Source organism: Eurytemora carolleeae, unplaced genomic scaffold (assembly GCF_000591075.1).
Source record: "Eurytemora carolleeae unplaced genomic scaffold, Eaff_2.0 scaffold1629, whole genome shotgun sequence".
Classification (NCBI taxonomy): Eukaryota; Metazoa; Arthropoda; class Copepoda; order Calanoida; family Temoridae; genus Eurytemora; species Eurytemora carolleeae.
The window spans coordinates 899-25196 of record NW_019397536.1 but is presented as its reverse complement, the minus strand read 5'-3'; the positions used below and the strand labels follow the sequence as shown (position 1 = coordinate 25196).

General features: G+C 31.4%; 3 protein-coding genes across 3 annotated transcripts; 2 read left to right on the top strand and 1 right to left on the bottom strand.

The window, feature by feature from the left end:
- The first annotated feature begins 1562 nt into the window (after positions 1 to 1562).
- Positions 1563 to 14937, top strand: LOC111714792 (uncharacterized). The gene is made up of 14 exons (XM_023489996.1): positions 1563 to 1800; positions 2929 to 3008; positions 3843 to 3893; positions 4161 to 4274; positions 4978 to 5118; positions 5327 to 5358; positions 7064 to 7203; positions 7923 to 8006; positions 8837 to 9043; positions 9713 to 9771; positions 10521 to 10649; positions 12270 to 12364; positions 12782 to 12902; positions 14780 to 14937. The coding sequence occupies exons 1-14, from the start codon at positions 1714 to 1716 to the stop codon at positions 14805 to 14807; spliced, it is 1368 nt and encodes a 455-aa protein (XP_023345764.1). The 5' UTR covers positions 1563 to 1713; the 3' UTR covers positions 14808 to 14937.
- Positions 14938 to 15045: 108 nt separating this feature from the next.
- LOC111714794 (transcription factor AP-1) lies at positions 15046 to 15814 on the bottom strand (the record flags this gene model as incomplete). The annotated part of the gene is given in 1 exon segment (XM_023489997.1): positions 15046 to 15814. A coding segment is annotated over 1 exon segment (57 nt), but the record flags the coding sequence as incomplete, so codon positions are not given.
- Positions 15815 to 18821: 3007 nt separating this feature from the next.
- LOC111714782 (myosin-2 heavy chain, non muscle) lies at positions 18822 to 24027 on the top strand. Its single transcript, XM_023489985.1, has 4 exons — positions 18822 to 18854; positions 19429 to 19493; positions 20859 to 20970; positions 23219 to 24027. The coding sequence occupies exons 3-4, from the start codon at positions 20877 to 20879 to the stop codon at positions 23926 to 23928; spliced, it is 804 nt and encodes a 267-aa protein (XP_023345753.1). The 5' UTR covers positions 18822 to 18854; positions 19429 to 19493; positions 20859 to 20876; the 3' UTR covers positions 23929 to 24027.
- Positions 24028 to 24298: the final 271 nt, after the last annotated feature.

The following is a 24298-nucleotide window of genomic DNA, read 5'->3' as shown; positions in this document are numbered from 1 at the left end:
GCAGGAAAACAAATGGGAATTATTAGAATTAAACAACACACATAGATCAGGACGTTCCACGAAACATGACAGTAGCTTAAGACGACTTGAATGTCGTCTTTGATCTTTGTATTTATTATTATAATTATAATTTCCTAGTCCTGGTCTTTTTTCAAAATGTGCTTTGGTCTGCCTTTTTGTGCTGTCAATATTACCTGATATATATTTCCAATTTTATTAAATAAACGAAAATTGTCAAAATCTTCCGTAATATTGAAAGAACAAAGGCAGACCATTCTTTAAAAATGCAAAGATTAGTGGTATTTTTTGATTATTAACTCTAGAGTTTACTTTTAAGAAAAATTCCTGGAAATTAGTTGGCAATGAATATAACAGTGATGTTCCTTCATCAACCAAAAGTCTTAAAATTATAATCAAGGTACTGTATTATCCAGTCTGGAATACCAAATGTTAGGGGACCCATTATTGTTTTATGCAACAAATGTAGCCAGGCACGATGATATGATTTCCAGCAGTGAAAAACCAAAATCGAGAAAAATCAGTTTTTACAGACCGGACCTTTTTCTGCCCTGTACCCTACCCTAAAAATTAAAAAAAGATATTTTTTGACAAAAAATCCTTTAAATTAATATTAATTTAAAGTCACAACATTTCAGGATGATAGTGTTTAAATGAGAGTGCTAGGACAAAAAAACTATGTGTTTATGGTTAACAGAAAATTTTTGAGAACCATTAACCGTTATGTTATGACAGAATTACTGGCGTTAACAACGAGAAGGGAAAACAAATTTTTGTTAATGGTTAATGAAATCATTAACCCACAACCTTTAACTGTTTATTTCAGTATAAACACAGCGAAGCGCCGAAAAAAAACATTTAACAGTTTATGAAATCATTAACGGTTGTAAAAACAGAAAACAACATTTAAAAACATCAAAGTTTCATGCAAATTTAAACAGAAAAACAATGAAATTCACCGTTTAAAAAAAATCTATTTCGTTTTTGTTTTAAACCGTTAATCTTTTTTATTAATCAATTTCGTTAAAAATTCAAAAATTAACGGTTTTTGCTGTTTGGACTCTTCCGTTAATTTCCAAAAACCTCCGTTTTGTTAACGGAACTTTGCACAGTCCTAATTGTGCGTTATTTTTCATGTCAAAAATGCTTTTAAAAATATCCCATATTTTAAGAGAGTTAAACTTGTGATTGAGAAATAATAAGGAATCATCATCATTTCATATCAACACGTTATTATAAATGTCTGAAGTTATATATTTCTTGCTTGATGTTGCTAGATTCGTGAAAATCCCAATTCAACAACACCATTTAGGCTAGAATTGTTGTATTGTATTGTTGTAGCATGGAAGACCGAACGGTTGTGGCTCGAGTGGCGGCCGGAAAACAAAAATGTGGCATGGGAGGGAAAAATATTGTGGCCCATGGGCAATGGCCAGTGGCCACATACTTAGATATAAATCCTAAGATCACCAGGCATGAAGGAGAACCACCTGTAGTATACCTGCATATATGCTTGCATACAAATAGATTATCAAGTACAATAGATGACGCACTCGAGAATACGTGACCATTCAGAACAACTGTTTTACGTCATTGGAATCAATCAAATATTTAAATTACCGTGGCCTGCTTTACGGACAAAGCGTAGCACATCTGGATTTACGTGAAGCAATATATATTATAAATACAAAAAGCATGAAACTTGCTTTGATCTGTAATATACTTTTTCTAAATACAATCCTCATAAAATCCTGTCTATTGTGCAGGAAGAAAACGTTCAAGGTAAATCTATCTATCTATATATATATTATATATATCTATTTATCTATCCTTTATTTATCTATCAGGGGCGTACGAGAGCATTTGTGTAGGGGGGGGGGCCATATTTTTGGTGTGCCCTCCCTTAAAAACCCCTTTTTTGAAAAAATATTGATACCTTTTTTTACTATGTAAACTATTCGATCATATACACACACCCACATAACAAAAGCGATATAATAAATTATTTATGTAATTTTTTTTAAGTGGACTCATCAGACACTACCTCTTGAAACTGTAGTGTAAAGCTTTTTAAATGAAACTTTAAGTGACCCCCCTTTTATAGAGTGGCATGTCCGATGTACCTTTGAAACTTTCATATCCCCATAGTTTCTGAAGCAAGAAATGCGCGAGTCACTTTTGTATAGAAACCACATAAAAATATTCAGTTTTCAAAATGGGAAACATGGATATTTAATGCAATACTTAATCAGACAAAGCTTTGAAGGGTATTGTTGTGAATCAGAATATATTTTACTTCTTTTCTTAATCTTTTAGTTTGGGTGAGTGCAATGCAATGTAGAATTTTGATTGCCTAAGGAAGGGATATGCAAGCAGATGTAATATTAAAAGAACCCCCCTCTCCTCAGTGGGAAACGCGTAGGGGGGGTGGTTGCCGGGGGCTTATCCCCCCTCGTACGCCCCTGTTATCTGTCTATCTATCTATCTTTCTATCTATCCAAAAAGATTCTAGTACAGCAAGATAGAATTTAGCAACGTAGAATTTTTGCACTCTCAGTACAGCTGTATTCTAACGTCACAAGTGTCAATTCAGTTTTTGTGTCCAACAAAATTATTAATAATAGAGATAATTTTAGACTTAAGTACGTATCTTTCTGAAAATAAGTTCAATTTTATGTGTTCTTTATTTTCTGTTTTTACACTTTTTTATTTAAAATTGGAAAATATGTCAACTAATGTGAGAAAATTTCGTTTTCCTTGTTATATTTGACACTTGTGACGTCGTGTATAATTGGTCCATTTCTCTGTTGCCACCTATTGTACTTGATAATCTATTTGTATCTATGTATCTATCAATCTCTCTACAGTTCTTCTAAATCTTCTATTTTCAGTATCTATCTATCTATTTAGGATATAATGTTGTCCAGCTTTACAACACCATGTCTTGGCTACAATGTAAACGATCCTCCAATAGTCTTCACGGATACACGGTTAGTGTTGTATAATCTATATAATAAAACAAGATAGCCCTATTTTTCAACATTTCCCCCCCCCCCCCACATTTGTAGTAAATACCTAGATATATAAAACATGAGCTACGTAATATGATTAAAACATGCTGTGATTAGATTAACTACGATATATCTATCCATGTTAATCCTTTAAATATGTACATTCAACATAAACTACGCTGTAAACATGTGTAGAGATAGCTTGACTACGTTATATCTATCCTTGCTAACCTTATAAATACGTACATTAAGCTTTAACTGTTCGGTAAATACGTAACATGATTGTCTTAATCATGAGACATAGATAACGGCATAGGAATTGTAATTACTTGTAATCCATAAACCTCAAAAACCTCAAATGATAGATAGATAGATAGAAATATAGATAGATCGATAGATAACAGGGGCGTACTGTTTAATGCGAGAGAGTAATCGTTCCCTGTTTTGATAAACAGATTGAGGATCTTGCCTATTTCATTTGACATTGATAATTAAGAGCTTTTGATTGATATTGATAGCTAACAAGATCGCGCCCCGTGGTAGTGGGGTTGACATTTCATGGGATTTTATCTGTGTGGAATGTGTTCTAGTTTAGCCATTGATAAGTACCACAGGATTGTAGCCGTGTGGATGATCCCCATTGATTTGGGATTAATAGTTAAGAGCTTCCAATTTAATTAATCTTTAATTAATCTTTAATTAATCTTTAATTAATCTCTAATTAATCTTTAATTAATCTTTAATTAATCTCTAATTTTATCTTTAATAAATCTGTAATTAATCTTTAAAAAATCTTTAATTTCCTTATTTTAGTGGAAATCTGGGAAACAAAATGTTCACCTACATCTTAGCATACCTCGTTAGGTTAGAAGTTTAAATAAATTCATAATTGATTTAGCAATTTATATAAAAATTAAATTTATAATTAACAATTACAAATTAGCAAAATTAAATTGTACACATTTTAGTGAGAATCACAAAACTTAAAAAAATACAAAAAATACGAAAAATTAATAAACTTTGATTTGAATTAGTTTTGTAATTATTATACTTTTCAAAGTTATAAACTTTGTTATACTTTCATAAATTATCTTAAAAAGAAAAACAATCACTATTTTTTCCCTCTTTTAGAGAGATTTTCGGATTAGAAGTGTACATAGGTCACTACACCTGGAAACATTTATCAGAAATTTTTGAGAACGTTTCTGAATTCCCAGTAGCTCAGCACTCAATCTGTGGATTCAGGTAGTTTTCAAGGATTAAAGGGACTGTAAATGATATCAGATAGTTTTCAAGGATTAAAGGGACTGTAAACAATATCAGGTAGTTTTTCAAGGATTAAAAGGAACGGTAAACAATATCAGGTAGTTTTCAAGGATTAAAGGGACTGTAAACCATATCAGGTAGTTTTAAAGGGATTAAAGGGACTGTAAACAATATCAGGTAGTTTTCAAGGAATTAAAGGGACTGTAAACAATATCAAGTAGTTTTCAAGGATTAAAGGGACTGTAAACAATATCAGGTAGTTTTCAAGGATAAAAGGGACTGTAAACAATATCAGGTAGTTTTCAAGGGATTAAAGGGACTGTAAACAATATCAAGTAGTTTTCAAGGATTAAAGGGACTGTAAACAATATCAGGTAGTTTTCAATGATAAAAGGGACTGTAAACAATATCAGGTAGTTTTCAAGGGATTAAAGGGGCTGTAAACAATATCAGGTAGTTTTCAAGAGATTAAAGGGACTGTAAACAATATCAGATAGTTTTCAAGGAGTAAAGGGACTGTAAACAATATCAGATAGTTTTCAAGGAGTAAAGGGACTGTAAACAATATCAGGTAGTTTTCAAGGAGTAAAGGGACTGTAAACAATATCAGGTAGTTTGCAGGGATTAAAGGGACTGTAAACAAAATTACGCTGACAGCCCCTTTAACTATTGGTTTGTTTAGTGGATTCTACACGAGGTATAGAAACGACGAATGGAAGAATATCTGGGACGTGATTGCTAGAAAGAAACAAGAAGAGGAGGTAAATCTAAAGAACTTGATCAACCTAACACCTGGAGAACATACCGAGGAGGTGGACACCAGGGATTTAAGAATTTTTAAGAAAAATAAAAAAACATTCTGCCAAATTTCGTTCAATTTTAAAACTATTTTCCAATGATATTGATAAATAACATTTTTTATTTTATAATTTTGTTTCTTCTTTATTAATCATAAATTGTTGTCTTTGTTTTCTCTGTCGCTATTTGAAAATCGGAATTATTTTTAAAATTTTAAGATTTTAAATTTGCAGTGAACCTACCAGAGTTTTGTCACAAGATCAAGGTAAAAAATTATAAATTTTTTGCAATATTTTGCAAATAAAACACGTTTTTTACTAGTAATAGAATATTAAAAATAAGATACCAGTTTTTAACAGCTCTCTTTTTCTAGGAAAATACATTTTATCCTAGAAAATATAAAAAAGGCTTTATTTCTGATAACTTTGCAACTTGATTATGTAAAACTGTAATATTTTAAACTTTGATTATAATATAAGGTTTTGAAAAGATTTTGAGGCAAGTAATCAGTTCTTTTCTGATAAATTCATAATTAAAGAGTTTCTGTTTTTTTTGAGTGTTGAATAAAATAATGTTGAGTCATTGAAAATGATATATATTTAGAAACTATTCCAAGAGATATATTGTAGCAGGAAAGTGATGTGTTGATCTTTCCTGCGATCATAAATGGTATTTTTTCCCTCCTTCCATCATTTCCAGTTTCTCCCCCCACCCCTTTTTCCATCCCTCTGAAATCTTTTCATGAAATTATTTCCAAACCAAATAAAACCTTCTGGCCCAATCTGTCGTCGTTTCCTTAGTCTGTTCCACTTTAGTATTTATTCACTTTGCCTTAAATCTAACGGATTTATTCCTGTTTGTGTTTGAATTCTATAAATAACCCAAGCCACGCGGAGAAACCGAAGCCAAGCGCCAAGTTCCGTTATTCCAGAAACCCGGGGGCTGGTGGGCTATTCGGCCAGCTCACGGGATACTAGGGTTAAATGCTAGCCCAGGGTGGAGCAAAATCTGGGGAAAAAGAATCAGTTGAAGACAAGCTCCCTTGACTTGAGGTTCCCCTGAAGATTCCCCCATCACTCTGAAACATCTTCAGTTCATAATATTTGATTCGTATAGTATCATCCTTCAGTTTTTGTATATTTGTAAATAAAAAATCGTAAGAAAAACCGACTCGTCGAATATTAATAATACGAGTAAGTTGCCTTGATTCATTTTTCTTTCATATGCAATAATATTAGCGTAAAACATAAAATTAACTTAGTTAAATTTCGTAGATAAACACTATGGGGCTACTGGCATAAACTTTAATCAGACAATTTTATAGAATAGTTTGAGGTTAAAAAGTATATAAGTATAGAAAAGGATAGATACTCTTATAGTTATAAATTTTAACTTAAAACTTCAGATTTAAATCATTCTAAAATCAGAAATTATTTGACTTTAAAAATTACACAATAAGTGTCCAAATTTGACACACATGACCCATTACTTTATTTTAAGTTACTTCTAAACTGAAATGTTAAGTGTAAAATTTGATGTAAAAAGAAAACAAAATTTTACAACCTTTTAATTACTGTTTACTTTCAGAGAGAAATAAAAAAGTGTATTTCATTCTTCTCCTTTTACAGGGTGTCCTTTAAATCTGGCCAATTTTTAAATTGCTGTAAATTTGGTAAAATCAGACTCAGTTATCTTGGCTTCTTTATAAGAAAACACCATGTTGGAATATTGCTCAAACGAAATAACTGAATTTCCTCATTTTTTTGGTATTAGCAGTGGCAAGATTTATCGGACACCTTATATATTCTCCGCAGTCCGCACCTCAATCATAATTTCAATTAATTTTCTTTTTATCTTTTCATGCAGTTTTGAGAACTCAAATGTTTTGACTGGCTAATATACAATCAAATAAAAACTAGAGAAGCTGTGAGGTCACTAAAATGACACCCAACTTTAATATTATATTCTAGAGACCCCAATTAGATCTGAGCTGCAAGGATATACTCCTCATCCCTGGGAAATATTCTCTGGCGAGATGACCAGCTTGTCTAGCCTGCTTCAACCAGGCCGGGCGCTCATCCTGTTTCCAGTAGGATATTCTCATGCTAAGGTTTTTAAACAAATTTTTAATAAAATAGATGGTATCAGACAAAATTAATTATTTTTGTTAATTCACAACAAATTCAAACCTTTGACGGAATTAAACCTGTTCTTCTTCCTTCAAATTGTTTATTTTCAATTGCGGGTTCTCTTTGGATTTCTTTCTTGCTACAGAAACAATAGATGAAATTGTAAGAATCGAACATTTTCCCATAATTAGAAAAATGAATATACCTATAAAGATGTATAGGGTAGTGTTGTGAATCAGGTTTAGCCCTCTTCAAATGGAGGCTCACTTTAAATTACAAAAGCATTCCCTTTAATGCTAATTTTATTGCGCAACTTTCAATATGTTGTCCCCTCGTCTCAGTCTTTTGTGCAGTTGTCGTCTTTGAGCAGTTGTTGTAATAAAGCAGTTGTCGTCTTTTTCCAGTTGTTGTCTTTGTTCAGGTGTTGTCTTTGTATAGTTGTCGTCTTTGAGCAGTTGTCGTCTTTGAGCAGTTGTCGTCTTTGAGCAGTTGTCGTCTTTAAGCAGTTGTCGTCTTCGTCCAGTTGTCGTCTTTTTATTTCTACTTTAGATTCCCGAATTCTTCTGTTGCAGTTTTCATACTTTTGAGCAACGAGTTTTATAAAAAATGAATTAAAACGAAAAGAATTCAATGGTACGGGTTTGTCGCTTCGTTTTATGTTTTGTTTTTAAGGGCTTAAAACTAACTCATTTTTTCTCAGTGGTATGACAGATTTCATCATGATAACCCGTGGGATACTTACCCTGGACTTTTAGATTTTGCTCTTAAGTCTTTCAAATTCAAGGTTAGTTTAGATTTTGCTCTAAATCCTTCAAATTTAAGGTTAGTTTAAATTTTGCTCTAAATCCTTCAAATTTAAGGTTAGTTTAGATTTTGCTCTAAATCCTTCAAATTTAAGGTTTATTAAGATTTTGCTCTAAATCCTTCAAATTCACGGTTAGTTTAGATAGTTTAGATATTGCTCTAAATCCCTTCAAATTCAAGGTTAGTTTAGATTTTGCTCTAAATCCTTCAAATTCAAGGTTAGTTTAGATTTTGCTCTAAATCCTTCAAATTCAAGGTTGGTTTAGATTTTGCTCTAAATCCTTCAAATTCAAGGTTAATTTAGACTTTGCTCTCAATTCTTCAAATTCAAGGTTAGTTTAAATTTTTCTCTAAATTCTTCAAATTCAAGGTTAGTTTAGATTTTTCTCTAAATCCTTCAAATTCAAGGTTGGTTTAGATTTTGCTCTAATTCCTTCAAATTTAAGGTTAATTGAGATTTTGCTCTAAATTCTTCAAAAGGCTAGTTAAGATTTTGCTCTAAATCCTTCAAATTTAATATTAGTTTAGATTTTGCTCTAAATTTTTCAAATTCAGGGTTAGTTTAGATTTTGCTCTAAATTTTTCAAATTCAAGCTTAGTCTAGATTTTGCTTTAAAATTCAAAATTTAATTCTAGTTTGGATGTTGCGTTAAGCTCTAGCTCAAGATTGAGCTAGATTTAGCACCTAACTTCAAAATTCAAGGAAATTAACTAAATTTAAAAGTTTCAGATTATCAAACTATCATAATATGTGGCTACTGAGAACATGATTAATGTAAAAAATTATCAAATTTTTTTTTCTTTTTTTAGAAATTTTACAGAGAACAGGCGGAGGCCAGTCTTCTGGAAATAAAGAAAGATTTTCTTTCAAAAAGGAAAGAACAGGATAGAGCAAAGAATAAGAAGAAGAAGAAAAAGAAGATACTGGAAGGGGAGAAAGAAAAAAGTAAAAATGAAGATGAAGTTGTATTTGTAGGAATTCATAACAGAAGAACGGATCATCTCAAATTTCAGAAGGTATTTTTTTTAAGTCTGTTTCCTTAAAAAGATCCCCAGCATTTTTTTTTGTCTAAAATTCTAATTTGAAAGGAAGGATTGAGTCTAAGCCACAGTCTCAAATTGTCTAATCCCATTATCCTTGCAGCCTGATGGTGTAAACCGTAAATATTTTAAACTTAGGTTATTTGAACAGAATTTACAGTTTGAAATATCTAAAGTCTACGATGTTGGATTAAAAAGATAAAGGGATTAGAAAATTAGAGTTTGTGACAAAGAATCAATTTCTTTGATTTTTTTCACCTGTCATTTTACTTAAAGGATATTCCAGTTAAACCCATTTATTTAATCCAGGATGTTGGTTTTATTCCAGTTAAACCAATTTATTTAATCCAGGATGTTGGTTTTATTCCAGTTAAACCCATTTATTTAATCCAGGATGTTGGTTTTATTCCAGTTAAACCCATTTATTTAATCCAGGATATTGGTTTTATTTCAGTTAAAACCATTTATTTAATCCAGGATGTTGGTTTTATTCCAGTTAAAACCAGTTATTTAATCCAGGATGTTGGTTTTATTCCAGTTAAAACCAGTTATTTAATCCAGGATGTTTGGTTTATTCCGGTTAAAACCAGTTATTTAATCCAGGATGTTTGGTTTATTCCAGTTAAAACCAGTTATTTTATTTAGGATGTTGGGTTCATTCCAGTAAAAACAAGTTATTTTCTAGAGAGCATGGAACTCTTCAGGTGAAAATTAAGAAAATAAACTATTTGTATGCACAATCTGTATTCAACTTATTTATCTGTATTTAGGAAATTAAGGGTACCTTTTAAGCCTCAATAATCTTAACATTTTTTCGTTTGATGCTTTTATTTGGCGTAAAACCATTTTGATGGTTCAAAATCCTCTCTGTTTACTCTAAAAAAGTAACAATTTTAATTTTTCTATGAAAATCTTCAAAAAAAAAGCGGCGAGAATATAACATATGCTTAGAATTTACTATAAGAGTTCAAGAATGTAGTATTTATCAATGTATCTGTATCTAGGGAAGAGTACAAGAATGTAGTATCTAATTATGTATCTGTATCTAGGGAGGAGTACAAGAATGTAGTATTTATCAATGTATCTGTATCTAGGGAAGAGTACAAGAATGTAGTATTTATCAATGTATCTGTATCTAGGGAGGAGTTCAAGAATGTAGTATTTATCTATGTATCTGTATCTACGAAGAGTACAAGAATGTAGTATTCATCTATGTATCTGTATCTAGGGAAGAGTACAAGAATATAGTATTTATCTATGTATCTGTATCTAGGGAAGAGTACAAGAATGTAGTATTCATCTATGTATCTGTATCTAGGGAAGAGTTCAAGTATGTAGTATTCATCTATGTATCTGTATCTAGGGAAGAGTACAAGAATGTAGTATTCATAAATGTATCTGTATCTAGGGAAGAGTACAAGAATGTAGTATTCATCCATGTATCTGTATCTAGGGAAGAGTACAAGAATGTAGTATTTATCTATGTATCTGATGACATGACCTGGGCTAAAGAGAATATCCTTCCTCGAATAAGAACAGAGGACTTGTATCTAGCAGGCTCATTGGTTAATCCAGATCTCAGGTATACATATACTTTATAGGTTTATGCAGAGATAATACAGAGACTACAGTTAGATGCTACAGAGACTACAGGTAGATAATACAGAGACTACAGCTAGATGCTACAGAGACTTCAGGTAGATAATACAGAGACTACAGGTAGATAATACAGAGACTACAGCTAGATAATACGGAGACAACAGGTTGATAATATACAGACTACAGGTAGATAATACAGAGACTACAGGTAGATAATACTGAAACTACATGTAGATAATACAGATCGACTACAGTTAAATATTACAGACACAACAGGTAGATAATATACAGACTACAGGTAGATAATACAGAGACTACAGGTAGATAATACAGAGACTACAGGTAGATAATACAGAGACTACAGGTAGATAATACAGAGACTACAGTTAGATAATATAGAGACTACAGGTAGATGCTACAGAGACTACAGGTAGATAATACAGAGACTACAAGTAGTAAAAGTCACATGTTGTCCCTAATTTCATACTCTAGCAGACGAAACCAATTTCATACTCTAGCAGACGAAACAAATTTCATATTTATTTTAGTAGACGAAACAAATTTCATTCTCTAGAAGACGAAACAAATTTCATACTCCAGCAGACGAAACAAATTTCATACTCTAGCAGACGAAACAAATTTCATATTTATTTTAATAGACGAAACAAATTTCATACTCTAGTAGACGAAACAAATTTCATACTCTAGCAGACGAAACAAATTTCATACTCTGGCAGACGAAACAAATTTCATACTCTAGTAGACGAAACAAATTTCATACTCTAGTAGATGAAACAAATTTCATACTCTAGTAGACGAAACAAATTTCATACGCTAGCAGACGAAACAAATTTCATATTTATTTTAGTAGACGAAACAAATTTCATACTCTAGTAGACGAAACAAATTTCATACTCTAGCAGACGAAATCCCCCTCTATTTCTAAAAAGTTCTACTTACTAAAATTACAGATTATTTTCCCTGTGTACAAATATCTAAACAATCCGTATATTTATCTAATGTTGATAAAAAATATCATTGCTTGAACTTTGTACATTAACATTATGCATATAATATCATATTATTCTAATGAAGGGAGTATGTTTTATTTTCTGTTGTCATTATATTGTTCTTTTAGTAAATAATACTATTAATATTATGCTAATTTCTTTCGCAGGAGACTGCAAGTAGTTTCTATGTTTGTTTCTAAAGTTAAAAGTAAAAGTATACCACAAGAAGTAAATAAGATAGTAAATAAAATAAATTTTGTTTAAAATGTAAATAGAAAATAAAAAATCAAAATTCTATCTTCCAATCAATGATAATTTAGTTTTCTTGGGCCACGTGAAATAAAGGCATTTAAAACAGTGTTGTTCGAGATTGAGGCAATCCTCTTTGGGAACATAGCCATTCTATCCAGCTTGAACAACCTGTCGGTGGTCAAAGATCATTTAAATTCTATTAAGCAACCGCAATTAAAATTCGAAAAAAAACAATGATATCTTTTGATATCGAAATGAACAACAGACTTTTTAAAAAATGCTTAAAACAAAAGTTATTGAATACAAATATTTTAGTCAATTTCAATATTAATTAATTTTAGGGATAAACCTTATTTCTCCGCAACACTGGATCTAGCCCTGTTAGCTGCATGTAATCATACAATAGTTACGTATGGAACATATACTTTCTGGGCAGGTTGTTAAACTTTTTTGAATTTTATTTTAATTTTTGAGTTTTGGAAAGCGGACACAATATTTTTATTCTCTCACAGTGTTTGATATTGAAAAAAATCTTTACTTAATACTTTTTCGTGACTTCCCCCAGTTCCTATACAATGATAACCATAAAACTGTGGAATAGGAAGACCACTTTACAGCTATACGTGTATTTGAAGTTGTTACAAAGCAAATAGTTTTACTAAACACTTTTAAATGACTAATTACCTTAAATGGGTATGTGTCCACTGCTCACTTGCTTTTTTCTATGCTCATAGAACTATTTAAGGTCATAACTTGAGCATAAAAGTCGTCTTCCTATTCCAGAGTTTTCTGGTTATCACTGTACACTAAACAAAAAATGCTGCCCCCCTTGTAAACTCAAGTTTATCATCAGGATTTTTATCTGGAAATGGAACTGGAACTCGAGTTCTGCCTCAGTTTAATTCTGAATATAGACGAGAATTTGCCACCAGTCCTTACTACCTCCAGCACCCTCTTCATACTAAGCTGCCCAGGTACAACTGTAAATATTTTTTAAATTATCGAAAAAACGAGCATTTTTCGTTTTGTTTTTCGTTTTTTTCTGAAAACGATCGTTTCGTTTTTAGAATAAAACGATCGTTAAACGAACCACTCGTTTTGAACTGTTAAAGAACGAAAAACGTCCATTTTTTAAAGATCATCTATGACAATATTTTCGCTGATAAATATTAGTTTTTTAAACAATAAAGTTTAATTTTTTTAAAGAAGATAAGTTTATAACAGTTATTTTAAATGTGTTTTTTTTATCGAGAGAAATATCCTAAATGTTTTCTTAGATCTAAGGATTTGTTTATTAAAAACATGTATTTTGTCTAAAAAGGTCGTCAACGATCGCCAAAAATAAAAAATGACCTTATCTTGTTAACGAATCGACTAATTTTTTCAAAAACGATCTTTTTCAAAAACTATACTTTTAAATACAACTGTCTCGTTTTTTTTCTTCCTTTTTAAACAAAGCAATGGTTAAAAAAATGAAAAGGATCAATGCCTAGGTACAGTTACATTGTACATCATATTGGATTAATTATAGAGATCTTCTTTAAAAAATGACGGTGTTGCCCGCAAAGAATGAGACTTCAGAGACGACTTCATACTGATCTGTTTCCTTTTATTCTTTTTTAAAGTAACTATAAAGGAAAAATGAAAGGAGCTATAGACTTAAACCTAAGTATCTTAGGAGTTGATCGAGACCCAAAAGAGTTCTATCTGATGTTTCTGTCTCAAGAAATTAAAATAAAACTGTGTTAAATTTTTACGATGATTCATATATATATATATATATTCTTGTATAAAAATAGCAGGTTTAAAATAATCATATTCAGCAAAGTGCAACCAATCTGAAAACGACCATATCCCATTGGAGCCTGAGTAACTTTAATAATTTTTCATTTTTTGTAGATTTATAATTGATAATATTATTTGATAATATTTATTTAAAGACTAAAGTTATAAAGCAGAAGTCTTTATCTACTCGTCATGTTAAATATTCAGGTCGTCTGTTCAAGTCTCATACTTTGTGGGTAACCCTTAATATATGTAAAGATGGGGTTACCCAAAGTTATAATGCAAGGAAAGTTATTTCAGAGGTGAACGCATCTTTTGTACTGCAGTGTACTGTCTCTGGGCGGTAATGTAAACACAAGAAGGATGTCACAGCATGACATGGGATCCATCTTTCACATAAAAAAAAAACAATGAAATATTCTGGTCTTAGGAAACTATTATGTGAATTATCAAAATTATCAAAATTTAATGCTTTTAACCTCCTCGGATACTAAACGAATTACTGATGCATCTATTCTTGTTTACAAATTCCGCTCAGAGAGAACTGGTTTCAGTATGTTCGCAGAGTATACGCAACTGCAATTAACCTTCCTTGCATTTTATACCTCGGGGTTACTAAGTTTTACAGTAACTCAATTGTTTTCTGTTTGTTTTGAATAAATTAACTCTCCTAATATTAAATATATTTTCTAATGACAATAATTATATGTGTTTGCATCTTGCTGACATTTTTTTAGCCTTTTAAAGGAACTGTTAGCGTATTTATAAGTGAACCTCTATGCAAAGATTACATTGCTTGATTCAAACCTTTAGTTGATCAGAAATGTGGAAAATAACGTCATTTTCATGACTAGAAAAGTGTTTAATTCTGATAACTTCTTCATTGTTTCTTATCAGCAAGAAATGCTCCAGTCACTTTTGCAAATGAGAACAAAACATGGATATCTAATTCATTCTTTATTAGACAAGACTGTCAATGGTAACATTGTAAATCGGGCGTTGACATCTTTTCATTGAGGGTCGTTAGAAAATTTCGCTTACAGTCCCTTTAAATTTTATTTTTTAGATTCTACTTTGGAATGAACCGGATGTGATAACAGCCTTACTTCTAAAATTCTAATTTCAATGGTTACTATCTCTTTATTTTTAATAAACATTGATTATCACATAAGTGTAACTGTAATAATAAGAAATTGTCAATGTTTAATAAAATGTAACATTTAACATAATTACATATTTGAAAACAAGAATACAATAATGCATTACATATAATACAGATTTATAAAGTTTTCTTTTTACAATTAAAAAAATAGAAATAAGCAATTTAAAATTTATATTTTTTGACTGAAAAAAAGAAGAAAAAAGAGTTGAGTATAATTTTCAAACAGCTTTAATCGTTAAGATATTTTATAATACTTGTAGTTACTTTTGTAATACTCTTATTTAATTCTGTATAGTTAAAACTGCTCCGTAAACATTTTTGTCAAAGTCAATTTTCTTAAACTTCTATTTATTGCTAATAACCTAAATTCAAATGTAAATTGAAAAAGACGAGATTTTAAGATTCAACAATATGGAGAACTGCAGTGTTATTCATGAAGAATGAGAATTCATAGACGACTGTACGGAATTTTTTCACAATTATTTCTTAGATTCATAGATCCCAGCAACTCGCTGTAAGCTAGACAGATGGAGTAGGTCAAATTTATGAACTTGTACTTTATGGCCATGGTACTTGATGACCTTGTACTTTTTGACCTTGTATTTTATGAACTTGTACTTTATGACCTTGTAGCTCCTTTAGTTTTGATTTATGAACTAGTAGGAGAAAAGCAAGTGTATTTGGTTACATGTTGGAAATTTAAAAAAATTTTGATTTCAACCTCACGTTCAATACTTGTTTATTCCGTTGAAAAATCATGAAATTTTTTATTAAAAGAATATATTTAGGGTAGAAACCTTTCATCAGAGTGTCCTTTTCATCAATCCTCTCTGTTTTTGAAGATTTAGATTGACGTTTTTTTTAGTAAACTTTTATGAGTTATTAGCAGGTGGAGTCTGGACAAGAGAAATTAGAATTTTGAAGGTTGCAGCCGTTCTCTGAAAATAAATCAAATTCAATATGGACATCGTAAAAACAGTGTACTTACACAAAATAATACAGAACAAAATATGAAATTTAAGGAACTGAGTTTTTTCCAGAAAATCTGATTTTGTAATCTCTAAAACGTAAATCTTAGATATTACAAACTATCAAGTCTGTTAGTTTAAATAGTTAAAGTTCTAAATATCACCATTAGGTTACAAAGATATAGGTTTTAAAATTTGTGATTTTGTGGCAAGAATACACTTTCTTTTCTATAGACCAAACTTATTTCCACTTTTGTAAAGTTAAATCCTAAATGAGCCATACATCGAAAGAATTTATTAAATGTCGTCTTGACAATTTTTCAATGGTTTTTATACTATTATACGTAAATCTCAGTATTTGCAAAAATAAATAAATAGCCATGAATATGCGGGAACAATTTTAAAGAGTTCCATATAATAATTTTATTAAAAAAACTGAATATCTGCAACATTCCATTATCAGAAAGTGAAGAATACGACATTTGATGAATTCTTTCGATGTATGGCTTATTCAGATTTTAACTGTAGGATATGTACTAGTTTTTATCCACAGACAGAATTGTCATTTTCAAAATATGTGTTAAAGTTTTTCATATTAAAATTAGCATTATTATAGACTTTCCCGCGGAGTCAGAGAAAATATATATTTTTATTCGATTAAAAAAACGCGCCAAAAATATTTTAAATTTTCTAGAAATAAGTGAATTCTTTTGCACTGTATTCCTTTATGGGGTTATTTGGAAAAATGTTAAACTGCAAATATGTATTTGCTCTGTTATTGTAGTTTGATTTAAGAAACATCTATAGACCGCTGTATATTGATATATTGATATATTGATATATTGATATATTGATATATTGATATCCTATTTGATTAGAAGAGTTTGTAAAGTTGAAACGCTTATTTATACCACAGACTACACAGACTGCTTATATCCTTTCGTAGGCCTAAGTTGACCCGGCACGATATGCTACGTTTTTACCCTATTTGGAGTGCCATCTCACTGCCACTTGTTGAACATAATCCCATTAAACGTTTAAAGAAATTTTTAAAGAAATACTCCAATTTTAAACTTGAAACATAACATTTATGAATTCAGTCTATTTTTGAAGATGTTGTGTTTCTTATCCAAAGAATCCTTAAATTTCCCTGAATACAGATCCTTGCTGATTGGTCGTTTACAGTACTTATACACAATAGAACATGCTTTGGAAAATACCGCATATTCTAGCTGATAATTGATCTCTGTTACTCTCTTATCTCTGATTTATACCAATTAATTATACTGAGTAAGCATTTCATATTTTGTCTGTGATTTCTGCATTCTTTCAGGCTACAGGGTGTAACAAAATGGTAGGCAACTTTTAACAAGAAATATTTTATTGTTAATTCAAATGTTTGGAGTGTTCGCGAAAAAAATGGGTATAGGCTTACAGTGAAAAATAATCGCTTTTGATCGTTATTAATCTTACATCTCTCTGTTGACTTTAGGTTGTAATATCTGAATGATTTGTTTGAAATTAAATTGATTATTTTACGATACTTGTCGTATGTTGCAACTTTCTCAATTTGTATGGACGCTACGTTCGTTAGTATAAGTAGTTTTTAATGATTTTCTCCTTATAATCCCTTTCATTTTTCTCGAATACTTAAATGCAATAAGATTACATTTTTCATGTAAAGAAATTTATCCCCAAGAATGAGGGGGGGCTGGCATCAATTTCTTTATTTCACCCTGTATCTCCGACTATTTTCATTAATGTCTGTAAAGACCCATCAGTGTGCATGTTGCTTCTCCCAGAGGTGAAAGTTCATTCTGTTAGTATTGATCAATGAATATTAAACCAGGAACCCCTTATATCTATTTTTACAAATAAACTGTATCTATTTGCGTTTCTTTACATTTTTCAGCTACAAAATTCAGTTCCTTTTCCTGGTTTTGGTCAAGGAAGGTGCATTAGGATTCCCCAATATCTTCATGATAAAGAAATACATTTTATTTGCAATCAAGGCTTAAAGTTCAAGGGCTAACTCTTGGTTTTGGTCAAGGAAGGTACATTAGGAACCCAAATCAACTTTCAAAGATGATGATTGATATATCACATCATGCATTCTTGATTTGACAAAACTTTTAATGGTACCGTTGTGAAACGGACATGACGCTATACAAATTAGAGATTACATGGAATTCGAGCCCCCCCCCCCCCAGTTATCGCTGTAAAAAGGGTTCCTCAAGATCATCTGCAGATGCAAGGTTATAATGCAAGGAAAGTTAATTGCAGCTGCGTATACTCTGCGTACATATTGAAACCAGTTCTCTCTGGGCGGAATTTGTAACCTAGAATAGATGCAGCAGTGTTCGTTAAGTATCCGAGGAGAATAAACTCATTAAATTCTGATAATTCACATAATAGTTTCCTATGACCAGAATATTTCATTGATTTTGTTTGTGAAAGATGGATCCCATGTCAGGCTGTGACATCCGTCTTGTGTTTACATTACCGCCCAGAGACAGACACTACAGTACAAAAGATGCGCACACTTCTGAAATAACTTTCCTTGCATTATAACATTGTGCAGATGTATCAATTCCTTGGTTTTGATAAACAAATGTCTAGACTAAATTTTTTTCTTCTAAAACGTCCACATTTTAATTCATCATTTTATCTAACGTTTCATGTTCTGTGAAAAACCCTGTATATCCAAATTTATTAAAGGGGTTTAAATATTTTGGCTGCTTATATAAAAAGCTTTTCATTGTATGTGAATAGTTTAGAATGTCTTTTTCCATAATTTGTTAAGTTGTTTGATACTAAAGATCAATAAAAGTATTATATGGGAGTCATGTTATATTAAAAGCTGAGAGTTTAAGATTTGCAAAAAATATGGTATTTTAACAAACTAGTTTTTCCATTTTGCAAAGATATGCAGAGGAATAGATATTAGTATATGAATTTTATCTTAACGCTAAGGTTGAATTTCATAATATCAATTTTCTCTCAGTTTTAAGGTATTAGTTCTTGGAACAAGGACAGAGATGAAATATTCTCAGCTAAATTATAATTTTTCATTTAAAGTTTCCTAGGGTTTTAGACTCATTCTTCTTTCTATAGAAAGGGACTGTAACATTAATTATTAGTGACCCTCCTTGTAAAGATGGCAATGGCCGATTTACAACGGTACCAGCTAGTGAAACCTAAATCTGATAAAAATTATGAAAGATTGTGTCGTTTTTCAAACTAGAATAATGTTTCTCCACTTTTTCTTGTAAGTAAGAAATGCGCAAGTCACTTTTGCAGAAAAACCGGAAACGAAAATAAACTGTTTAAAGAACAAAAAATGGAATTCTAATTTATATTTGATCAGACAAATCATAATTTTTAGGATACCATTGTATATCGGGCATTGCAATCTCCATGAAATTCAGTCCCTTTAAGAAAGCTTAAATGTCGTATTTTCTCTAAGACTTGATCTGGGCCCCACTAAAAAAATTCTACTTTTAAGTTTTAATTTAGTTATTCCAAAGGCACGGTAAAGTCTAATTAGTAAATTTTTTAATTATTTATAAGTTTTGTATATTTCAGATTGACACTGAAGTGGCAAAACCATATAAAGCAAATTTACTAGATGTTGGAAACAAATAATCAAGGTAATATTAATTCAAACAGTGTTATATAATTAGCAATTTTATAAAATAACAAAATTAAATAAATGAACGAAACCGTTTAGTTTTCACTCGTTAACTGAATTGAAGCTTAAATTCCGTTAACGAGTTGAAAACGAGCGGTAACGTATATTATAAGAGTTGTTACGTTGATCAAACAACAATATAGTGAGTGTCAGGGATAAGTAATTAAATAATTGTCAATTTTAACAAAATATCACAAAATTTCTGGCAATTCCACCATACGGTCCTTTTTCATTTTCTGCTGTCAAATATAACGAGACACTAAGTGTTCCATAAAATATGGCAGTTGAGTGACACGATTTGAATATCGTCTTTGATCTTTGTAATATAATTGCATTGGTAGCGTTCAGTTGGCAAATTCTCGAATTAATTATCCGGGTATTTCCAAAATTTTCGCTCTTTTTGTTTGCAAAAACCCTTGACCATGCCATTTCAAATATGCAAAAAATGACAATTTTAGATAACCTGATGTGTAATTGAGAAAAACTAAAAATGTGCAAATTTCTTTGGACGGGTTGTATGCAAAAGTTTCTTTGCAAAACTTGTGCAGTCAGTTTCATTACGTCACAGGCTTTCCAAAAAGCTAAAAATGATCAAAATCTGACAATTGAAAGTGGGCCAAAACAATGATTTATTTTGTTACGGGAAAAAGTAGTCATTCAGGCAGTGTGCATGAGAATTCAGTCAGTTAGTATAAAAGCCCAGTTTTAGACCTAAAAGGGGGGCTATGGGTACTATGAAGAAGTCAGAAAATTTCAACAGCCTAAGACAAATTTCTTTTAATTATGTAAAAAAAACTATAAGGGGGACCCCCCCCCCCCAGCAGGAATAGTGTTAAAGACGATCTTCAAGCTTTCTCTTCACTATCATGTTTCGTGGGACACCATGTATGAGGACACATCAGACGCCTTTGGTTTTATTTCTAGGGGCTGCTAATGTAATTTCAAGTAACCCTGCAAACATTTTTTTTAAGAATCCCCCCAGGGGTTGGGATGATTTTTGATGATGAAATGATAAAATGGAAATGAAAAGGCAAGTTTTTTCATATTTGTTTACTCAAAAACAGTTTTTTTCCCAATTGACTAAACAAAACCATCCCTGGCCCGATTCACGAAAGTGTATTTTACTCCTTCCAGGCAACAACCAACTCTGGTTAGGCGGGTCCAAACTACACAGTAAATTGATATTTTTTATTTTGTATTATCTCGTGCTTTGTAGTTGGATAAAAATATGAACAATGAGGAAGATATCTTCGGTTTTCTTTCTTAAACTATGTTAATTCTGCCAGTTTTCATTTTATAAATAGAAATCAAGAATAACTTCTAGGTACAACCTAATCTGAACATGAGTTCCTTAATTGTGAAAATATTCGCTGAAGCTCTAGAAGCAGCTAGGAAGCTAGAGAAGCAAGAAGTTGAGAATAAATCCGACAGCGGGGGTAAATTAAAATAATCTTACATATTTTCACAATAATCCTCCTATTTTACTATTACCACCTATATTATTATTATTAACAATCAATCTACAGTCAAAGAATCATGTCCTGATGGAGGAAGGCGGCCATCAGCCACGGCCCATGACTATTTCACCTTCCATTCCACATATAAGATTTTTTATTTTCCGGCAGCCATGAGCCACAACCGTACAGTCTTCCATGCCACAGCATTTGGTTCTTCCGGGCAAAACTGCTTTTTTAAATGGTATATTTAGGCTTTTAAATTGTGATTTTAAAAAATCCATCAACCTTATACGCAAAAAATACAACTTAAACAATTTTTTCAATACAACTTAAGATTAATATATTTTGTGTTGATTGGTAAAGTGCTTTACAATGGAATTTTTGACAAATTTGACTGTTTGAGTATTGCGTCTTGAAGTACGCTGGGTTATAAATCCGTAGTTTTAAAGATAAATGTTACAAATTATACATTTTCGGAAAGCTCTGGATTAGGCCAATTCAGATTTGCCAAAAGAATTGCTAAAAAAAATTTGCACAAAAAAATAAAAATATGAATTTATCTGATAATTACATAATTTGCATATCAACCTCAGTTGCAGTTCAAGCTGAGAGTTTAAGATTTGCAAAAAATATGGTATTTTAACAAACTAGTTTTTCCATTTTGCAAAGATATGCAGCAACTGTAAATTCATACTAAAGTTATATATCATACATTATGAATTGCTGTACAGTTCTCTGATCATTTCTTAAAAAGGACAAAGAGGAAAAAATTGTAAATTTTTATAATTCGCACTTTTCACTTTTTTGCACAAATTTCAAATATTTCATACATGTGACATAGTACACATTTTTGGAAAGCATCTGACCTGACAATTTCAAAAATGATAAATATTTTTAAATAAAAAAATATTTTTTGCAAAGTGTTGCAAAAATTATACAAAAAATGTTTTGCAGTTTAAATTAAGAGGAATCATCCCTTTTTCATATTAACACTTAAATATAAAGATTTTAATCCAGTTGCCTGCCTACTCCCAAGCAGAGCAGACCTCCTATGTGGTCCCAGAATTACAGCTGGAGAAGAGCTGAGTTTAGTTACCCATCTTGTATCCTACTCGCTCCACAACTTGATGTCAAAAAGAACTATTTAGAAAGGCTTAAAGTGTAAAAACAAGAAACAAGAAGCAAGAAGAAAAAAGAATTTGAACAGAAAAAAAGTGGAAGGGAAATCTCTTGACAGTAGAGATGGGAGTTTAAAGCAAGATAAACAAGAAAAAAGAAGAAAACTTTGAACAGGAAAAATTAGAAGGGGAATTGAGCTGTCTAATTTTTTTTCACCAAGACAAGTACACAGGATGGCAGACGTCCCATCCACCCCTTTCTATGTCCTACGAGAGATAAAAAACTGGAAAATGTGTAGAAAACCCCCCTCACCCCCCTCCCCACCAAGAAATTTCATTGAAAGTGTATAGCCAGGAATGCAGGAGCTGACACAGTAACATGACTCAAGCAAAATTTAAAAACAAAAACAAGGGGAGAGAGGAACCTTGTCACTCTCAGAATAAAGATACAGGGCTCGAAAAACCAGTTCTGCCTTTGCAATTTGGCTAGTTGCAGAAACATCCAAAAAATTCATTTATTTTTATTTTTAAAATTAGCCGAAGTATGTTTGAAGGATGGACGAGGAATGAAGGATCAAGAAGAAAGAATGAAAAACAAGAAATATAGATAGCTCAAAATGTTTCAATCTGATATCATATTGAAATTTAAAAATATTGTAAAATTTAATTAAAATAAATTATTAAAGTTAAAAAATAAAGATTTACATATATATTTATTGCGTGACGTGGCTGGAATTTTCAAAATCGGGATTTCAAAAAACTAAATTAACCATTAAAAAATAGAATTGCCAGAAGAGTCAAACGCTGTGGCATGGAAAAATGTACAGTTGTGGCTTATGGCTGCCAGAAGAGAAAAAAGTTAATACGTGGCATGGAAGGGAAAATAGTTGTGCTTGTGGCTGCCTTCCCCAGCTCCCTGTACATTTAAAACAATATAATGGAAATTTTTTATACACTTCCCCCTTTTTTTCCTCCTTCAAACTCTAAACATATTTAAAATTTTTAACTGTTCTTTTAAAATATTTATAGAATTCCATATTTCCCCCCAAAAAATATTATTGTAACCAAAACAAAAACAATTACTTTCTCCAGTTCTTGTTATTATCTAGGGTATCAGCGCATTGAGGAGCAAATGGATCAACTATTTAAGGAGATGAGAAATATGAGGATTCAGTTTCAAGATATAAAGAATCAAATCAAAGAGACTAAGATTCAGCTGGAAGACACCAAGATTCAGTTGAAGGACACCAAGGTTCAGTTGGAAGATGCCAAGATTCAGTTAAAGGACACCAAGATTCAGCTGGAAGACACCAAGATTCAGTTGAAGGACACCAAGATTCAGTTGGAAGACACCAAGATTCAGTTGGAAGACACCAAGATTCAGTTGGAAGACACCAAGATTCAGTTGGAAGACACCAAGATTCAGTTGGAAGATGCCAAGATTCAGTTGAAGGACACCAAGGTTCAGCTAGAAGACAATAAGACAATGTTAGAATATTCTAACACTAAAATCTCAAAACTTGAGGAGAAGTTAGTGGATATAGAGCTTACCAAGGCCCTTTGCAAAAACTGCAATGGGTTAACCTTCTGCCTGGATGGTCAAGTTGTTCGTAATACACCAGGTCATAGAACCAAGATAAGAGCAATAAAGAATACAATATACAAGGATCGCACTGGTAGACAAGTACAGGTGCCTGCTAATGATACTGGAGTTGTAGGTGTTAATAGAAATCCCACTTACGGACCCGTCGTCAGGTGGAACAAGTCCGGAGCTCAATATTGCCATGATTTCACTGGATTTGTTTACTGTTGTAATTAACTGTAAACAGCTGAAGCTTTATTGCTCTAATTTGGTAAAAATACAGGGTGTCCCACGAAACATGACAGTCGGTAAATAGTTTAGAATGTCTTTTTCCATAATTTGTTAAGTTGTTTGATACTAAAGATCAATAAAAGTATTATATGGGAGTCATGTTATATTAAAATTGAGTTCAAAGTAAAAGATAATGAAGCAAAAGGATGTTTTAACTAAAAATAACGATTTATTAAATGTCATGTTTCGCGGGACACCCTGTATGTTTTTAATACCAGTATGGGATATATTGTCATAAAAGTTATATAGACTTTTTTGTGTAAAATATCCAAATAAAGATATGTTTTCAATTGTAATAAATAAAACACTTTGCTAT

Excerpts from the sequence above, each read along its gene's own strand:
- LOC111714782 (XM_023489985.1), top strand. The coding sequence starts at position 20,877 with ATGAGTTCCTTAATTGTGAAAATATTCGCTGAAGCTCTAGAAGCAGCT. Across the intron at positions 20,971-23,218 it reads GAATAAATCCGACAGCGGGG|GGTATCAGCGCATTGAGGAG; the intron begins GTAAATTAAAAT and ends GTTATTATCTAG.
- LOC111714792 (XM_023489996.1), top strand. The coding sequence starts at position 1,714 with ATGAAACTTGCTTTGATCTGTAATATACTTTTTCTAAATACAATCCTC. Across the intron at positions 1,801-2,928 it reads GCAGGAAGAAAACGTTCAAG|GATATAATGTTGTCCAGCTT; the intron begins GTAAATCTATCT and ends CTATCTATTTAG. Across the intron at positions 3,894-4,160 it reads ATCTTAGCATACCTCGTTAG|AGAGATTTTCGGATTAGAAG; the intron begins GTTAGAAGTTTA and ends TCCCTCTTTTAG.